The sequence below is a fragment of a genome, unplaced genomic scaffold (genome assembly GCF_019419815.1).
Source record: "Pyrus x bretschneideri cultivar Hongxiangsu unplaced genomic scaffold, Pyrus_bretschneideri_v1 Contig77, whole genome shotgun sequence".
NCBI lineage: Eukaryota > Viridiplantae > Streptophyta > Magnoliopsida > Rosales > Rosaceae > Pyrus > Pyrus x bretschneideri.
The window spans coordinates 1,289,389-1,309,272 of NW_025999817.1; the positions used below are offsets into that span (position 1 = coordinate 1,289,389).

General features: G+C 36.2%; 2 protein-coding genes across 2 annotated transcripts; both read right to left on the bottom strand.

Moving 5' to 3' along the window:
* Window positions 1–2,951: 2,951 nt before the first annotated feature.
* On the bottom strand, window positions 2,952–3,530 carry LOC103928059 (phytosulfokines). Its single transcript, XM_009337070.3, has 2 exons — window positions 3,352–3,530; window positions 2,952–3,225 (listed from the first exon to the last, which is right to left on the bottom strand). The coding sequence occupies exons 1-2, from the start codon at window positions 3,475–3,477 to the stop codon at window positions 3,094–3,096; spliced, it is 258 nt and encodes an 85-aa protein (XP_009335345.1). The 5' UTR covers window positions 3,478–3,530; the 3' UTR covers window positions 2,952–3,093.
* An 11,509-nt stretch (window positions 3,531–15,039) lies between these two features.
* Window positions 15,040–15,921, bottom strand: LOC125472930 (zinc finger BED domain-containing protein DAYSLEEPER-like). Its single transcript, XM_048575028.1, has one exon. The coding sequence runs from the start codon at window positions 15,919–15,921 to the stop codon at window positions 15,040–15,042; it is 882 nt and encodes a 293-aa protein (XP_048430985.1).
* Between the last annotated feature and the right edge of the window lie 3,963 nt (window positions 15,922–19,884).

Genomic DNA, 19,884 nt, shown 5'->3' on the forward strand with positions numbered 1-19,884 from the left:
AAGTTGATTTTGTAATTTAATATTAAAAATGATTTTCATAAAAACAATATAATAAATTGGCAAGAATGCAAATTTAAGGAAACCAAATTGCAAATTTGAAAAACAATTATAAAAGAACACTAGGGTTCCGCTGTACATCTTAACAATCCTATGTAGTTTTACTAATTACTTATGAATTACATATGCAACTTTGAAGGTTAAGCTTTCCTAATGCAAATTATCCTCGTCATATTCAAGCAAGAACGTATATCTAACATGCAATCCATCTGTGATATTCAAACCAAATATGAACATGTAAAACTCATTAAGCTTTACGAAAACCCTTTGAAAAACCATGCAACCCTTAAGACATATTCATCCTAAGTGAAATTATAATTTTTAATCACAAGAAATCATGCTCAATTCTCTGGTGATATTCCGACTGAAGTGCATCCAATTACCTGTCTAAACATCCTAATGGTCGCAATCATTAACACAAATAGATAGTTTAAACACAGTAATTAATAATTCAAAATATGCATGCATAGTATCATACGTAGTTAAATAAAGACTATATATTCATGTTAAGGCTAGTGGCCTTGCCTAGCAAAAGAAAGTTAGTTACACATGATCATAATTAAAATCAAAAGAAATATTATTAAGAAAAAGGATAGAAAACACATTGAAAGAAGAATATAAATTGCTAAAGCCTAGCCAAGTTCTCCAAATTGATCCGTATAGAACCTCTAATAGCCAAATAAGCCTTATTTACACTATTACAAATTAAAATCCTTCCTAAAAAGGTCTTCTAAAAACTAGGATACAAAATAAATTAAGAAAAACTAGGTAACAATCTCCCAGTCAAACATGGAGAAACTAGCCAGTTACAAAATAGACACGTTTAGGGCCTTAGACACCACCTTAGATGCCAAAAAGCCCAAATAAGCACAAAACATCACTTTGACAGCTTCAAGCACTAATTCTTTAATTCATCGCCATAAATTAACTGCTTAGTAGAAAATTTTGAAACTTTGACACGAACAAGTTGAAAGACTCGCAAACATTCTCCAATTGGAATCATTCCAAAATTCATCCATAGGGCACTTTTTGCTCAAAAAGAAGCCTCATGTCCTACAATGGAAACATAAATTGAAATATCAAAATAATTACCAAATATACTAAGATCAGGGTTAAAATATATAATATAAAATTGACTCATTAATTACTAATTAGCTAATCCATTTAGATTATAACACGTGTATCTAACTACGCCAAATTCACAAAATATTAACCATATTATCGACTAAATCATAATACGTAAATTAACAACACTAACGTAACAGTATGACCATTGCACAAATGTTTCTCCCCCAAATAGTATCTATTAGTATGGAATCCACTAAGTAAACTTTTCTCCCTAAATGAATATATAATAGCAGTTCTCATCATGATTAATCTTGTCCATGTCATATGACCAAGATACAAATTAAAGTACGAAATTTGCTTAGTCATTCGAGCATCGGATGCTACAATCTCATGATCTTAGATCCATTAAATGTCGACAGTACGATTCCTGTCCCCAAATTATTAGGATTAAAGTACACTCAATCCATACTTATATATATATATATATATCCAGTACATATTACCAAGTTTTGTTTAATCAAGTAACAACAAAATTACAGAAAATTTATTATCTTCATCTCTAAATGCTTTTTATTTTTATTTTTTTATTTTTTTATATTTTTTTTAATATCTATAACCACGTGATTTGAAATTAAAAACTCTCATTTATAAGTGAAGATAAATAACATTTAACTGTAGTACTAACTGACTTTAAATGTATAACCAAGAATCATTACTTTTATAATAATGTTACATGTAGCCCATTGACAACTCAAAATATTGTTATTACTTCTCATCAAGGTAAAATCTTAGTTTGTGATGACTCTGAGTCAATGTAGTTCAAATGGTTTCATTCTTAGTTTTTGATAAACTCTGTAGGCTCATTATGGTTCATCGCTAACATCACTAATATAGTCTCAATTTAACTACATATTATTAAAGCTTCGTTTAGTATTGTTCTTTTCATCAAAAGTTGCTTCACTTTAAAATTAAGCAGTAAAAAAAGTGTTTGGTAAAATTAAATATTATGTTTATTTTGAAAGTAATGGCCTCTTGACAATAGTTTTTAAAAGCATTTTTTGTAAAAGGCTAAGTGGAGCCTTTAATGAATATTTTCAATTTCTATAATAGTCTCATTAGTTTTTTTTTTTTTTGTTAAATGACATTATTTGTATTTCCACACACATTTTATCTCCTATAAAACAAAATGATGACTGCCACCTACCACTACAAACACTAACATTACACCACCACCGTCCTTAATTACACCTTCATTGTTGCCACCACCACCACCACCACCACCACCACCACCTCCTCCTCCACCATCACAATCACCACCACAACCTTAACCCCTACCACCATTGTTACCCCTGCACCCAAACCAACACAAATCACTACTAAAATTACCACCATAACCATACCATTGCCCCACCACCACCACCATTGTTGTCGCCACCATCCCCACTACCATGTCCATTTTTTGTCATTATATATAATTTTATCACTTTTACATTAAGATATACCAAACACTCTACACTGCTTTTCATATTTACGGTATTTTGAAAAATGCAATTTATCGCACATTTATATGCTTTATTTTACAGCTGATTATTCTTAAAGCACATAATAAGTTTTTCAAAAAAAAAAAAAAAAATAGAACAATCCAATTAGAAGTAAACCTCTCACATATAAAGTATATGGTATTTTGTATATTTCTATTGTAGATATTTTATCTTCGAACCATTTTAATCCTGAATTAGTTATTATCATGTAAGAATTTGGATGATAACTCATATGGGAGAACTGTAAAGAACGCGGAAAAAGAAAAAAAAAGAAAGAACCGAAAATTGAAGAACCACCACAACTATCTGTAATATTACACCGGCTAGTACAAAGAAAAATTCCTAAAATAAATTAGTAAGGTATAGAAGAATCAACAAGACTAATCAAGAAAGATGATACATAATTACATATGAAATGAAAAATTAATTATGGCTTGCGCTTCTGCGTATAGATGTAATCAATATGAGCCGCAAGAGTTCTTCTCATTAGGCACTCATCTTCCCCAACTCCTTCACAACTTTCCTCCACCATGGCTTTTTCTACCTCAACATCCTTCAACTATATAAAAAAAACAAGATCACAAAAAACAAAAATTAGCAAAAACCCACAAAAAATGTACCACAAAGTTAGCTAGTTTATAATATGGTTTTGGAAGAGGAATTATAATTAGTAATAACTAATTACCTCATGTTGAACTTTCACTGCACTGACATCACAAGAAGAAGAAGGCAACGGCCGCGCTGTCGTGCTGAATAATGAGAGGAAGAGGAGGAGGGCAACCACACAGAGGCTGGTGAGCTTGGACGGCATGATTGATTAAAACGATGACCTGGGAGCTAGCTAGCAGTATTGTATGGTGAGGTGAAACTGTGGACGACTATATATAGACGTTGAAGAACAGCAGAAGGGCAAATGTGGAATTTTGAATATTAGTCCAATGACTCGTTTCTACCCACTGCTAGTCGTTGACCATTTCTAGAAGATTATATAGCCGCAGTTGTATTTAAGTAACGTTAGGTATAAGCTTTGTTTTTTTTTTTTTTTTTGGTCAAATGGTAAAATTCATTACCAAGAAAACAAGTACAATAAAGTCCCATACATTGGTTAACTACAACAAAAGAAAAAGTCACAAACACACAAAAGACAAAGCCACAAGGCAAGCCTTAGAGCCCAACCCACAAAAAACAACAATACAGGAGAACCTAAAAAAACTACCATTCCTGCAGTTGCAACCGCCGTCGCCATCACCAGAAACTGCAAAACGAACTTCACAAACTGATACCTCCCACAAGCACCTTGGATCACGCCATCAAGAACTCCAAAAGTGGTGAAGAACAAAGTCACCACATCCTCCAAGGACCATCTCAAGTACCGCCACCATGAAACCAAAGAAGCACGTAGGAAGACATAACCCACGAGCAACAACGCCAATAAAGTTGAACATTGGGTAGGACCAACAAGGGCCAACAAGGGTGGTGGTACGAACACCCTAGCCAAAACTCTACACACCCTCCCGTAGATCCGTGACAAATCACGGAAAATAGAGACGGTACCGGAACGGAATTGAGGATTGAACGAGAAAAGATGAAAGGGGATGATGGAGATGTTGAAGGGGAATGGGTTGGGGAGGATGGAGGAAAAGGAGGATTGGGAATTAGAGCTCAAAATGGTAAGATTAAAGGCCAAAAGAGAAAGGGGAGGAGAAGATCTTGGAAGGCAGGGACGGGAAAAATTGCAAGCTACTAGAAAAGCAAAGAAAGGAAGAAAAGACAAGAGAGACATGGGACTGCCACCGACCCTAGCAACACCTAGGGACAGCGGAAACGCAGAACGATGGAATTGAGGACTACTCACATGAGGTGGTGAGAAATACTCTCACAAAAGGAGAGAGTGGTTTATCGAAATTGATACGTGTTAGGTAAAAGCTTTTGCTATGGCATTTTGAATAGGGATGTCATGACATTTTTTATTTGAGCAGATTTCTCTTTTTGATTTTCTTTAAAATATAAATAACAGTAGATGAACCAAATCGGTTTTTTATATTTTTTTATTTTTTATTTTTTATATTACAGATAGTGTGAAGAAGGAGATCAAATCTACAGTTTCAAATACAAGAGTAAATACTCTCAACCACTTGAGTTCAGAGGCGGACTCACCTTGGGTCAGTTGACACTCCCCCAAACTCGAGAAATTCTCCATAGAATGACTGAGTGCTGCCCTTTGAAAATCTAAGATGCCCTTGAAAGCTAGCTTCCCAATCGGCGAATTGCCTCTAGGGGTACTTGGCAGGATAACTACTAACCTCATGCCTTTGTATGTTTTGTTACGGGCATCTTTCGATATGCTCACTCGACATATGTTAACATTTGTTGGCATGCTAGCTCAAAATTTATTGACATATGTCGATAGGTGTGCAATATAACTTGGAAAATGACCTCATGCCTACCAAGGCTTGATGAAATGCTAATTTTCATACTACACCGTTATAAAAAATTTGTGCCTTGTACGTGCTATTCATATTGATCCCCCCTGAATAATATTTCTTAGACCCACCACTGCTTGAGTTATAAATTATTTGCAAGTGAGTAAGACTTATCATTTAACGATAAGGTATTCATTCAAACAACCAAAAAACTAGAGAGCAAAGATATTTTTACGTATCACGTTTATTTGCCACATTGTAAATTTAAGTGTTCTACACATATGTCATTCGCTCATACAAGTTTGATATACTGAGTCGCATTAAGCTAATATATTCACGTTTGATTGTTGATGATTATTTAGTCTGATTTAAATCTTCAATTTGTTAAAAATAATTTTGAGTTTAAATCTCATAAACTATAATTATTTTATTAATATTGAAGTGCAATCCCATATCGAGTCCGATAGATCACAGTCGGCAATGTGATCCATCAATTTTAAGCGACTAGTTATTTATTCATACTATTTCTTTCGTCCCCATTTCTAAAGTCGAAACTATGCGAATGCTTAATTAATATTATTTTTAGTCAAAATAATTAATACTTTTGAGCATATTAGTTTATTGGTAAAATTTTTATATTCTGTTAGTAGAGTCCCAAAATTCCAAATAAACACCTCCACGTGAAGTTGTGTACAAATAAATTATACTCTGCGGGTGTCCGTTGACCGACAGATTTCACATACGCGTACGTTGGCAAAACAAAAGAACGTAAGCAAATATGCATGTCTGTTCCAAGAACCATGGTTTTGTCTAAAATTAGAGTAATTTAATGATATTAAAAAATGGATTAGTCCAAAACCATCACAAAGTTTGCGTTGCAGGATGTAATTAAGAATATACTGTTTAATTGACCATTTAAAAAACACACAAAAGTCGGAAACAAACTATTTAAAAAATACGATCAGTCACGAGAATGTCTATCAAAACAGGGTACACAAATGTGAAGAAAAACCTTCCCAAAGAAAGACTCATCAGTTATTCTTTTTCTAAGTGATGAAGAAGAAGGCTCTCCACCCTATCCCTACCTTCCCATCACTGCTTCCCATCATCTCTCTTGGTGAATCTTAATCTGAAACCCAAGATTGCTTTGTATCAGGTGTTGGTTGCTGGTGACCTTAGATGGTTCCTTGAGTGCAATTTTTTTTTTTTGCGAGATTTGTGACCCTTTGTGGTTTCTGTACGGTTTAATTTCAATTTTTCCATGGTTAAGGTTTGAGTTCTAGGCTTGGGAGAATGGATTCTTCAGATCTCCTCATCGATGAGGAGTCTATGGACTATCTCTTAATAACCTTTGATGATAGTCTAGATCTTGAAGAGAGAATTACAGAATCAGTTCATCTGATGGGTCTACTCATCATTGATGTGGAGCCGTCCCAACTGATAGTGAAGGATGTGCATAGAAGTCTATGGAGGAAAATGGGTAACATCAAGGTTTCCAGAGCCAAACTGAATGTCTACTCTATTCAGGTGGAGGATGAGAAAGTGCTAGAAGAATCTGGAAGGTAATCGCTGGTTTATCAAAGGTGCACCCTTTACTGTTAAATTTTGGCCTCTTTATCAATCGCCATATGAAATTAGTGGGAATCGTGCCATTTTTTGGGTTCAAGTTCATGGAATCCTGAGGAATTATTGTATTGTTAAGAATGCTCATATTTTGGGGGCTAAAATCGGTTCGGTGCTGGAGGTTGAGGACCTAACAGTAACTGGGTTTCGTGGGTTCCTTCGCATCATAGTGGATCTCAATACTACTAGGCCTCTCTTATGAATTTCACTATGCCAAGTTCTACTAACGGTAGTCGTACCTTCCGCCTGAAATATGAGGAGATGAAGGATTTTGTTATAACTGTGGGTGGCTCGGCCATGTTCGCAACTGCTGGTGGAAGGCCCCTATCAGTAAAGATAGGGAGAACCGATACAACTTGGAATTACGAGCAGTAGGGATCCTGAAAGCTATGACAAGCCTTTTCCCTGACCATATACCTCATCCTATGTCTGGTAGTGCCAATGACATTCAATGGTGGAGGAGGTGGGAATTGGAGTCACCACACGATGATGCTAATGTGGATAAGGAGGTATATGTTTGTGTGCCTGGAAAAGTCAGTGGAGCAGCAGGAATTCTGGTATTCAGGCTGTACCTCATTCTGTTGCTTCTGGGTGCAACGTGACCAACTCTGTGGGTTTAGCCTCACAAGACGGTACGAGAAGTTCTAAGGAGTCGAGAGGTATGCCACCAAAGGTATCTTTACTGAATTAGGGCAATATAGATCATCTAGACAGTTTTGGGACACATTATCACAATGGAACCCTTACCCTTGCTATCAATTGGTTTGATCCAAGAAAAGTCCCATCTTAGGCCTTTACAAATGCTACTGATCTGCTGGCAAGCCCATTTGAAAATAAAGATATTAAGAAAGGCAAGGTGGCTAAGCCTAGTGGGCTGCTAAGAATAATGGAATTAGAAAATGGGGAAAGCCTACCTTATCCCTCTCAAACGGTGGATGACTCTCAACACTCCCACGTGGAAGTTGATAACCTTACTACTGATGAAAGAGCTGTTTGTGTTAACGATGCCACCTCTAAAAGGAAAAATCGGGATGAACTCCACTGACCTGAGAAAAGATTAAAAGCAGTGAATTTTATTGGTAAATTCTCACACTCTGCCATAATCAACCGTAGTGGTGGTGGTAAGCGTGGTCGTGGAAGACATAGGGGAAAAATGTTAGGACTCAGGAAGTATACTAAGGCTGGGCAAGAATGAAATCTCAAGGAGGTGCCTGTTAGCCCTTCCAAGGAGATGCAAGAAGCTGAGAGATTGGGATGGTTGGGTAAAAACAATGCAGGTCAAAACTTAAGCACAATCGGTAGAGGTTGGCAAGTTCCAGCCCTACTGCAAACAATGAAGATCATAGTTTGGAACTATTGAGGGCTTAGGAACCCTCAGAAAGTTCAAGATTTGCTTAGTTTCATTAAGCAGAAAGCTCCCAATTTGGTTTTCCTATGTGAAACCAAATGTAGTGTCGAAAGTATTTAAAAAATTCAATTGCGTTAGGGTTTCTCGCATTGTTTGGGGGGGGGGGGGGGGGGTTAAGTTCCAGAGGTAAATCTGGAGATGTTGGTTTTCTTTGGAATGAAGAACTCAAGGTGCATGTATTATCATTTTTTCTTTACCACATTGATGCCGAAATTAATGGTATGGGTGATAAGGAACATTGGCGTTACACTGGCTTTTACGAATATCCAAACACTTTGGATCGTGCACAATCCTGGTCTCTTCTTCAAAACCTTGCTGGTGTTAATACACTTCCATGGGTGTGTGATGGATACTTCAATGAGATCCTAAAGCCAACAAAGAAATAGGGAGGCCCTGCACAACCAATGGGACAAATTCTAGCCTTCTGAGAGGCGTTAGCATATTGTTATCTCCTTGACTTGGGGTTCATTGGTAATCCGCTCACATGGAAGACAACCAGAGGTAGGGGGATCAAGGAGCATCTTGATAGGGCATGCACGACTACCTCTTGGAGAAATATGTTTCCTGTCTCTAAGGTTACTCACCTTAAATCGTGCAAGTCAAATCATATTTCTTTACTTCTTGAGCTCAATCATACTTCCCTCGAACGAAATCATTGTCATTTTCAATATGAGGAGTTGTGGATGTAGCATGAGGAGGGTGAAGAGGTTAGCTAGTCGGTGTGGAAGACAAATTTAGTTGGTTATCCAATGTACCAAGTGTGTGAGAAGATTAAAGCTACACATATGGCTCTTAATGCTTGGCAACATAAGACATTCAAAGCAAGACTGGCGGAGATTGAGAAAGTTAGAGACTAGTTAACAATGACTGATTCTCAACCTTATACGGATGTTTCTATTGCTGAGCAATAAGGATTGATGCACCAGCTGGATTCTTTTTTCTTGCTGAGGAATCCTACTGGAGACAAAGATCAAAGGTTCAATGGTTGAAATTAGGGGATCGTACCATCAGCTTCTTCCATCAAAGAGCTAATTTCAGACGTCAAAAGAATAGAATTACGGGTATTGAGAATCAAAAGGGGATTCGGCAAACTAGTGATCATGGTGTTGAAAAAGTGGTGATTGATTGCTTCAACTCAATTTTTTTAATCCCAGTCTCATGGCTAGAATCTGGACAATGAAGTAATCAATGCCATCAAAAGCAAGGTAACATAAAAAATGAATGTTGAGCTCAATCGTGATTTCACTGTTGATGAAGTCCAGACTACTCTTTTCAAATGCACCCATCAAATCTTCTGGCCCAGATGGTATATCCTCTCTGTTTTTCTCATAAGTACTAGTTAATTGTTGGTATTGATGTGTCTAATGTAGTGATTTCCATTTTATCTTATGGTTGTATGCTGAAAAGGATAAATTTCACTAACGTGGCCCTTATTCTAAAGCAAAAACATCCTTGAGACATGAGTCAGTTAAGACCCATTTGCCTATGCAACGTTGTTTATAAGATCACCTCAAAGGTGTTAGCAAATCGGTTAAAGAAAATCTTGCCCCAGATTATTTCTCAACAACAAAGTGCTTTTGTCCCAGGTCGTGCCATTTCCGATAACACAATTTTAGCTTTAGAAATTGCCACTTTCATGTATAAAAGAAGAATGGGGAAGAAGGGCTTCTTAACGCTCAAACTCGATATGAGTGAAAGGAACTATTTGGAGAAGGTTATGGTTAAATTAGGTTTCAATTCAAGATGGGTAAATTTGATAATGATGTGTGTCTCATCTACATCATACTCGTTTCTGATCAAAGGTTCACCAATAGGCTATGTAATCTAGTCTAGAGGTTTACAACAGGGAGATCCTATTTCCCCTTACTTGTTCTTGCTTTGTGCGAAGGGTTTCTTTGCCCTTATTGCAAATATGAAGCGGGTTGGGGTTATTTAAGGAATTTCAATGTGCCAAAATGCCCTTTATGTAAACCTTTTACTCTTCGCCAATGATAGCTTCATCTTTGGTAGAGCTCGAAATAAGGATTGTGAGACGGTTTAAAAAATTCTAGCTTGCTATGAGAGGACTTCAGGCCAACAGGTTAACCTACAAAAAAGTGCAATATGTTTTAGTTGTAATATCATGAGGAATGACCAAAACCTACTGGCAGCTTTAATTGGAGTGGAAAGAGTTGACAGACATGAGAAGTACTTGGGGCTTCCAACATTTGTGGGAAGAAATCGTGGGGTATGTTTTAATCATATCAAAGAGAGACTTTGGAAGAAACTTCAAGGCTGGAAAAGGAAAATTTTGAGTGTTGTTGGTAAAGAGTTGTTAGTAAATGTTTTAGCTCAAACCATCCTGTTGTACACCATGAATAGCTTTTTAATCCCAAAATATTTCTATGATGAAATGAATCAGTCAGTGGCATCATACTGGTGGAATGAATCCAAGAATACAAGGAGAATTCATTGGATGGCCTGGAACAAGATTTGTCTACCTAAACTTGAGGGTGGCCTTGGGTTTCATAATCTCTTCACTTTTAATCTCGCTCTCATTGCCAAGCAAGGGTGAAGGATTATACATGATCCGTTATCTCTGATAGCAATGACTTTAAAAGCAAAATACTTTCCTTAATCTTCGTTTATGGAAGCTGTGGTCTTGTCGAATGCTTCTTATGTGTGGAGGAGTATTTGTGCAGCAAGGGAAGTGATCAAGCGTGGGTCAAAATGGCAGATATGGAATGGAAGTTCTGTCAGGGTGTGGGGTGACCGTTGGATCCCTCAACCATCTACGTTCCAGGTCTTTTCCCCTAAACCTGTAGATTGTAATGTTTCCATGGTCAGTAATCTCATTACTAGTGAAGCTAATGGGATTTGGTGATTTTAAATTCTTTTTTATCGACCAAGGAGGTTGAACTTGTTCGCACCCTTCCTTTAAGCAAACAAAATGCTAGGGATCGACTGATATGGCACTATGATAAAAAAGGAATTTCACTGTCAAAAGTGCTTATCATGTGGCTCGTATGTGGGTTACTCCTCCTCCTCTCACTTCCTCATCATCTTCCGATTGTAGCCCCTTCACTGCATTATGGGGTAAGTTGTGGAAGGCAAAAATGTCACCCAAAGTAAGAATGATTGCTTGGAGAGTATTTTCTAATATAATCCCTACGGGGGGTTAACCTTCTTAGGAGTAAAATCTTAGTTGACCCATTGTGCATTTTATGTGGTAATAATGTTGAATCTTCAAGGCATATTATGCTCTAATATCTATTTGCATGATGTTTGGATGGCTTATCTTTTGAGGTTGCGACCAACTCACTGGAAAGAATATTCGCTGAAGGAATGGGCATTGCAAATGGCTCTGGAACTTAAGCCATTTGACTTTGAATGTGTTCTTATGCTATGTTGGGCTATTTGGACAACTAGAAATGTGAAGTGTTGGGGAGAAGATCTCAACCCAAACCCTTCTAGTGTTGTTGGTTGTGCGATGGATTGGTGGCATGATTTTCAAAAAGTTACAACCTGTGCATCATGATCTAACAATCAGTCTGCCACACCTAGGTGGTCGTGCCCTCCTTTTGGCATGATCAAGATTAATGTGGAGGGAGCATGGGATAAGGAAAACAAGGTAGGTGGTGTAGGGGTGGTTTTTATGGACTTGAAAAGGGAAGTCTTTGGGTGCTATCTCTAGAGTATTTGAAGATGTTTTCTCTCATATCCAAGCGGAGGCGCTGACAATTAGAGTTGGGTTTGAGACTGCGGCTAAATGGGGCTTAAATATGATCGACTTTGAGAGTGATTCACTTCATATCGTCTTGGCATTGTAAGACTCTTCTACTAATATGTTTGCACATGGGAACTATTATAGAATATGTAAAGCACTTGCTATCTACGGTCGCTAAAGCTTGTGTTGCCCACATCCATCGCCAAGCCAACTCGGTTGCTCATCGATTAACTCATTTTGCCCTCCATTGTGGTGATGATTGTACTCAGTTAGATGCTCCTCCATCTATAATCTATGACTTTCTTAACGTGGATATTTACAACTCATATCGAACCTTGTTTAGTTTGAACGCTCAGCCCACCTCATTCTAAAGTTTCGAGTTTTATCTACTTGTCAAATATAGGAATGGCAATTTAACCCGTCAAATCCGATCCCTATAAGTAACCAATCCGAATGATTCGGTATCAGGCATTAAATTTTGGGTATTTTATGGTTATGGTAATTGCAGGTAAATTTTTCGATTTTGAGTTCGGATATGGTTATTGGGGTATTCACCCCAAAACCAAACTGTTTCGGTTATTAATAAAAAAAATAAAAATATTTATTATATAGAAATAAGTTGTTAATAATCTATCAATCATGCATTATTATATATGAAAATTAATTATTTACTTTTAGAACATTAATACTATAAATTATATGCTTATAATTTTTAGGAGTGTAAATGTTTTCTTGGTAATATAAATATTTAACATTACTTATTAGATGCATTGTATCAATTGTATTAGTAACAACAAAATTTATTTAATATTTTTTTATTTAAAAGTCTTTATTTAATTAATAATATAAATACCATAATGGGGAAAACCGTTCCCCGATGTGAAATCTGTTACCCAAGGAGAACTCCGATACTCGAGGAAAACTTGTTTGGGGATTCTACGGTTTCGGGTTTGAGGAAAATAAATGGGTTCGAGTACGAGGATGGCACATCCGAACCCAATTTGCCATGTTGCCATCCCTAGTCACGTACAAAGATAGATAGATAGAAAGGTTTATTTGAACTCGTTTATAGCTATAACCACATGACATACTGTGAGGATATTTTTAAAAAATTTCTTTTGTTTTCAATTTCATATTTTAAATGAATTATTGGTAGGGTTGGGTGTTGGTCTTACAATATAGGGAAATAGACCAAAATGACCCATTTTCTTAGTCTTGGGATATAAATAAGAAAACTGGTCATGCACAAGCCATGCACAAAAACTGAAATTACTAAGATATCCACATATAAATACTAAAAAAGCTCATTGCATCAGTACTTTTCTCATTTAGAAGATAGGGATGTCGAGAGAGCTCTGGGTTTCTGGGTTAAGCTTAGATTTTGAAGAGAGGGAAGTCCAAAGAGAGATGAGGAGAGTGAGCTGGGTTTTGCGTTGACCTCATATCTCTGATTTTGAACAAAGGGATGTGAGATAGAGATGAGAAGAGTGAGGTTGGGGTTTTCAGGTTTGAGCTCAAATTTGTGAGCTATGTATGTTATTCTTCCAATACCAACACAACAAATTCTTCCATCCTTAAAGATAGGATATTTGTACCATATTTTCTGTTCTGGATGAAAAGTTCCATTTTTTCTAGCGACTAAAGCTTCGGCAAGCATAGTAAGGTAGGATGTTTAATTCCAAGTTTCTACATCAATGATTTATGGAATAAAGTTGTTTGTAAGATGAATTAATACTAAGTAATTAAATTAGGGTATGTGTTTCATGTTGGGGCCTATGGGTTGTGGAATAAACTTTACTTTTTCATGTGCTACAAAACTAGGATGAAACAATTTCTGGTTCGAGTGTCCAATTACAAATATTTGTGAAATTTTTTTCGAAATTTGCATGTGGTGTGCATATGGTATGCATGACTACATCTTAATATGAGAAGTGGGAACGTTCACTAGTTATGATGCACATATGTTGTGCTTCAAAATTTAGCAAGTATGACCACAACCTAGTTGGCCTAGGCAAAAAACAAAATTAAGAAAAAGCTTAGAGGAAGTTAAGGGTCATGCGTGTCTATGAAATAATGACAACGAGTATTATATTTTCCACGTGCATGGTTAAGCGGTGGTTGATATACATAACAAGACTTTTCAAATTGCCACTGTAACCTTTATATACATAACAATTATGTTTTAATTGTATCTACTATGCCAATAGGTTGCTATTAAAGTTTCTTATTAATGCAAAAAACAGCTTGTTGCTCAATCTCTAGTTCTATACATATCATGTGCATGTAGTGTGCATATAGTGTATATGGTGGTGACATCACAGGGGATGACGTCATTTTTCTAATTTCGAATAGAGAACTGTGAGCTCTGGGTTTTTTTGTTGGCTCAGATTTGTGAGCATATCATGTGCATGTTTTATTAGGGGTGGGTTCAGTTCCGTTCGGTTCGGTTTTTTGCGAAAATCGAAAATCGAACTGAAATTACTGTTCAGTTCAGTTCGGTTCGGTTTTCTATCGATTTGTGTTCAGTTCGGTTTGTATTTGGTTCGGTTTCGGCCCGGTTCGGTTTTTTTTTTTTTTTTTTTTTTTTTTTTACTTTTTTTTTGCTTTTTTCCTCAAGTAGCTTAAAAAAAGTATATGAAAACAACTTGCATCCATTTTGTAATAAGTCCTATTTCAACATAATCGTCAAGACTCAAAATAAGCATTCCACATTTCTAATATAATCATAGTCTCAACTCAAAGACAATGAAAATAAACATTCAATTCAAAGTTTAATTATAATCAAGTGTTCCAAAGTCCAAAGTTAAATAAACATCAAAGTTTAAATCTTCCAAAAGTCCAAACTTAAAATAAACATCAAAGTTCAAGTATTCCACATCTAAAAGACTAAAATAAACATTCCAAATTTCAAATTCCAAATTTCAACTTTCAAGTGCCCCACAATGAGAGTGATCCACGTACTTTTTCAACGACAATTTGCTTGCTAACGCTTGGGTGGCCTAGGGGGCAACATATCACCTTTTTTTGAACTTCCACTTTCCATTTCTACATAGAAATAATAAAAGAAAAGATACTAATTAAAATGTTATTTAAAATAATCTAACAAAATCAAATGCAATAAATAAAATTACCTTTCTCAACTTCTTCACAAAACTCCATCTCCTCAATGGTTGGCTCATGATGTAATGCAACATGAATGGACCTAAGCCAATTTTAAGTACATATCAAAGCCTCCACCATTTTTGGACTTAAAGAACTACGATATGGATCAATTATCCGTCCACTTGTACTAAACGAGGATTCCAAAGCAATGGTTGATACGGGAATAGCTAAGATCTCTCTTGCAACACGTTCCAAAATTGGGTACTTAGAAACCCCATTCACTCTCCACCAATTCAATACATCAAAGTTCTCCTCTTCTTCTCCTTCATTAGGATCGGAAAGATACTTGTCTACATCATTATGCACAACCCGGGCTCTCTTTGGTTTTCTCATGTCACTTTTTTCTTTCAACTTTCTTTCTATTTCGGTCATGCTTGATGAAGAGTCTCCTCTTGTCGTTTGAGAACTACCACCACCACCACTTATACTTTGTTGTGTACTCAAAGACATATCTTCATGAATCTTGTAAAGATCAATCAACAAGTCCTTCACCCCATTTGTGGCACTTTCAACCTTTTCTTCATCCTCACCAAATTGTATCTCAAAATAATCAATGACTTTCTCTAATTTGGGGCGAGGATCAAACACAAGTGCTATAAAAAGATATTGATTCATGTCCTCAAGTGAACCCCAATACTTGTCATATTTTTCTTGCATCAACTTGGAGATCATAGACAAAAGTTCATCATCTTTGTTTTCATGCAAGAGACTTTTGATCTTAAACAAATCACCAAAAGTAGTATGAACGGTTGGAGTATTAAAATAACATACTTTTAAAGTGACTTCATAAAAAGGTCTCAAAAAGATTGCAAATATCTCCGCCTCACTCCAATCATCCATCGAAGGTGGCCCCTCCCTCATATTATCATGATTGTCTTTAACAAAGTACGGAAGGTAATGACCATCATCTACTTTTAATCTATCAAAAGCCATCTTGAACTTTAAAGCCAATTCCAACATTAAAAATGTGGAATTCCACCTAGTAGGGACATCCAAAATCACAAGCCCTTTGCTCTCTATTCTCACTTTCTCAACACACCTTTTAAAGCTTTCCAACCTTTGGGGGGAAGATCTTACGTACCTAACCGCATTTCGAATGCTTTGTATAGTCGTATTCAACAATTTTATCCCATCATTCACAACCAAATTGAGAATATGAGCAACACATCTCATATGCAAATATTTTCCATCATGCAAGAGTGCATTAGGAATCCCCCACCCACTTATTCGGTGCACCAAGCCCCTTAAACCGGAATCATTTGCGGAAGCATTGTCAACCGTAATGGTTAACACCTTCTCTATACCCCACTCCACTAAACATTCCTCCAAAAGTTGAGCGATGGATTCTCCTTTATGATTTGGAATGACACAAAAATTCAAAATCTTTTTATGTAACATCCAATCATCATCAATAAAATGGGCGGTGAGAACCATATAATTGGTTTGTTGAATAGAAGTCCATGTGTCCGTTGTTAGACACACCCTAAATGTCTTCAATTGACTCTTCAATTTATCCTTTTCGGAATAAAACAAGCTAAGTATATCCTTAGCAATTGTCTTACGACTAGGCACTCTCCACATAGGACATGCTTGCATGCAAAAACGGTGAAAACCTTCTCCTTCAACAAAAGTAAAAGGCAACTCATCTATAATTATCATCTCAACACAAGCCTTAGTTACTTCCTCTTGAGAAAATCCTATAGCTTCCAACTTATCTTTCGTGCCGGCAAAGGTTAAGATCTTTTGCCTATTTGCGGCAAATATTTCCTTATTAGGACCGTAGCTTCTACATCTTGCTATATGGTTTCTTAAATTAGTTGTACATTTTTATCAGGGTCGGCCATATATGATTGAGCACAATACTTGCACAATCCCTTAACTCTACCACCCTCAATTTTTCTTTCAAAATGCTCCCAAATTGTAGACCTTTCATGACTTTTTAATGATTCCAAAAGAGCTTCTTCTTTACTTACTTGGTCATGTTGGTCACCTTCTTTTGGAGTTGCATCGGCGGGATTTCCGGATCCACCAAGAGAACTAGGAGTTTGTCAAGGTGCCACCATGGTGTTTTGAGGCAGAGTTGATTCACCAACAATGTCCATCTAAAATAAGAGAATCATACAATTAATTTTTCAAATAAGAGATTCATCACAATTAATGAATTAATTATTAAACACAAGGGCAAAAGTAATAGAAAGATATGACTACTTACTTCCGATGGTATACTCGAAGATGAGTTTGTTTGATCCTGAGGGCTATTTGATTTTGATCTCATTGAGTTTGAACTTGAGCTTGAGACCTTTGACGCCTTTGACTTCATCTAATTCACACAAAATAATATGAGGATAGTAGTTAGTACTACAAACTTATGAGGTGTATAGTCCACACTACCATATCAACACGAGAACTAATAATCCAATTACGCTTACAAACTAACTGAGAACATGTTACAAAAGTATTATTTGATCCTCTCAATTTAAAATAATACAAGATATACAAGGATGCAAAACTTAAATATGCATTTACATAATAATTGAGTGGAATTCGTAAAGTAAATATTAAGCAATTTATGTTGTCAGAAGCATATCCCTTAAAAAATTGCAAAAAGTGTAAACTATTGGGGACATTCATTCTTTTATGTTTATTCTTATAAATTAATCGGTCAAATGAAATAGTTGGTGCCACCACAAGCTTTTAACTTGTAAGTAGGGAGGGATGTTTAGAGTATATATATTTATTAATTAAGCAAAGAATCTTGCATAAGGAAAAAACTATCCAAGTTGAAGTAAACCAAATATATGGTAAAACAACTGTTTGAGAAATAATATATCTATAAAACATAGAAAAAGAAAGCACAGATGAAAATTCAAGAATTCTGAGAGTTCATGAGCCATACTCCCAACTTTGGCGGTAATAAGAGACTGGACAGCAACGCAGCAATAAATATCTAAAAAACTTAACGAATTCCTCTAAGAAGCGTCAATGGTTAAGTTTGAGAAATTATGATTGACAAGCAAGAATACCATGAAGTCAGACAAATTAAAAGTTTGTTGGACAAATCCCTCTGATCTTATTTCAAATTTGCCAATGTAATCTGAAGCATAGCTTCCTTTTGTAAGCTTAATGGAAGTTGCATTCAGAAGATGGCACCTTCATGAACATCTACAGGCCTTTTAAACAAAACATTAGAGCTTCAAGAGTTTAAGAATTCATAAATAGCTTAACCAATTTGTTAAAAGATCCTGAATAGTTTATGTAACCCTTTTTTGCTCACAAGGGCTACTACAGTGGACATTCAAGATTATTCATTAATCTATCAGGATATGGTCACATGAACATATCGAAATCGAATATTACAGTATAACCAACAGGTTCTCAAAATCCCAGAAAACCATCAAAATCTTCAATCACGATTCACGACAAAGAATAATTAATCAAATATTACAAATTTACAATTTATGAATTCTGAATCTACATGCAATTTTAATGATTGGTAATTTGGTGAGCACTAAGCAGAAGCAGAAGCCCAGAAGGCCAGAATCGGTAAGCTCTAAGCAGAAGCAGTCAAGCAGAAGCCCAGAATCTAATATCGATATTCGATAAGCAGAAGCAGAAGCCCAGATATGAGAGTACGAGACCAACCTTTTGCAGTCTCAAGACTCGAAGTCGACACGGCAAGAACAAGCTCACGGCGAGATCAATGACTGGCGCTGGCGGCGAGGGCAAGGTGTGACCATGTGAGAGATTGAGACAATTTGAGAGTGAGAAAGGTCCGCCGGTCGCGAACTCGATGTCGCCTGGGATTCAAGACTGAGAGAGACAGAGAGTTTGAGAGATACAGAGAGTGATTGAAGTTGAAGTCTTGAAGACCGAGAGAGAGAGAGAGGAGGCTAACATTTTGCTGTCGACTGTCGAGACTTGAAAACGGCAAGAAAAATCTGACGGCGAGATGAGAGAGAGTGACTGACGACGAGGGCGAGGTGTGAGAGATTGAGAGTGAAAAGGGTCGCGCCGTCGCGAGTCGCCTGAGAGATTGAGATCAACGATTGATATTCATAGGCTTTATAAATAAATAAATAAAAGAAAAAATAGTTTTAAAATTAAGAAAAGTTATCATTGTGACACGTGACACGAAATTTTTTTTTATATCCAATTGCAGAGAATAATTAGTTGAATAAAAATCTTATCAGAAATCCATCCCCAATAATTGTCTTTTCGGATTTTATGACAAGTTGCATAACAAGAACAATTAAAAATCTTATCTGAAATTACAAATAAAATTATTTTGTATTATTAATAATTTTTTGGATAATGACACGTGGCGGAACGAAAACGATTAAAAATCTTATCCGAAATTACAATTAAAATTATTTTGTATTATTTTATAAATAAAAAAATACTAATATTTTATTGCTTATTGCCAGGGCTATTGAAGTGCAACGGTAGAGATGCAAAAGACAGTTACTATTCATTAAGGGCAGTTACTGTTCACTGGATGGATAGCATAGTGTATTGCCTAGGAGGAGGTTTCACACACTGGAACTGCCCTAAGAACAACCAATAAATATCAATTTTAGAGAGAACGGGAGAGAGAGTATAGAGAAAAATCAGAAAATGGGTGGAAATAACTCATTGATACACGAGAGCAATTTGATCATTTCAAGGTGTAGAAAAATTCATATTTATGTCCTATTGTTGTGCATGGCATGTGCATATTCGAAATATCCTATTTCTATCCCAAGATTAAAAAAATGGGTTATTTTTGTCTATTTTCCTATAATATATGCCGAGTTTTTACCAAGAAGTGGGAATTCACTTGATCTTCGTCAAAAGGCCCAGAAATGGAATTGGAATTCTACAAAAATTGAATCAACAGCATGAAATGAAATCCAAATT

What these genes read in the sequence shown, in the direction of transcription:
- LOC103928059 (XM_009337070.3), bottom strand. Translation starts at nt 3,477, where the DNA reads ATGCCGTCCAAGCTCACCAGCCTCTGTGTGGTTGCCCTCCTCCTCTTC. An exon ending in CAGTGAAAGTTCAACATGAG is followed by an intron (nt 3,226 to 3,351) that starts GTAATTAGTTAT and finishes TTTTTTATATAG; the next exon opens with TTGAAGGATGTTGAGGTAGA.
- LOC125472930 (XM_048575028.1), bottom strand. Translation starts at nt 15,921, where the DNA reads ATGGCTTTTGATAGATTAAAAGTAGATGATGGTCATTACCTTCCGTAC.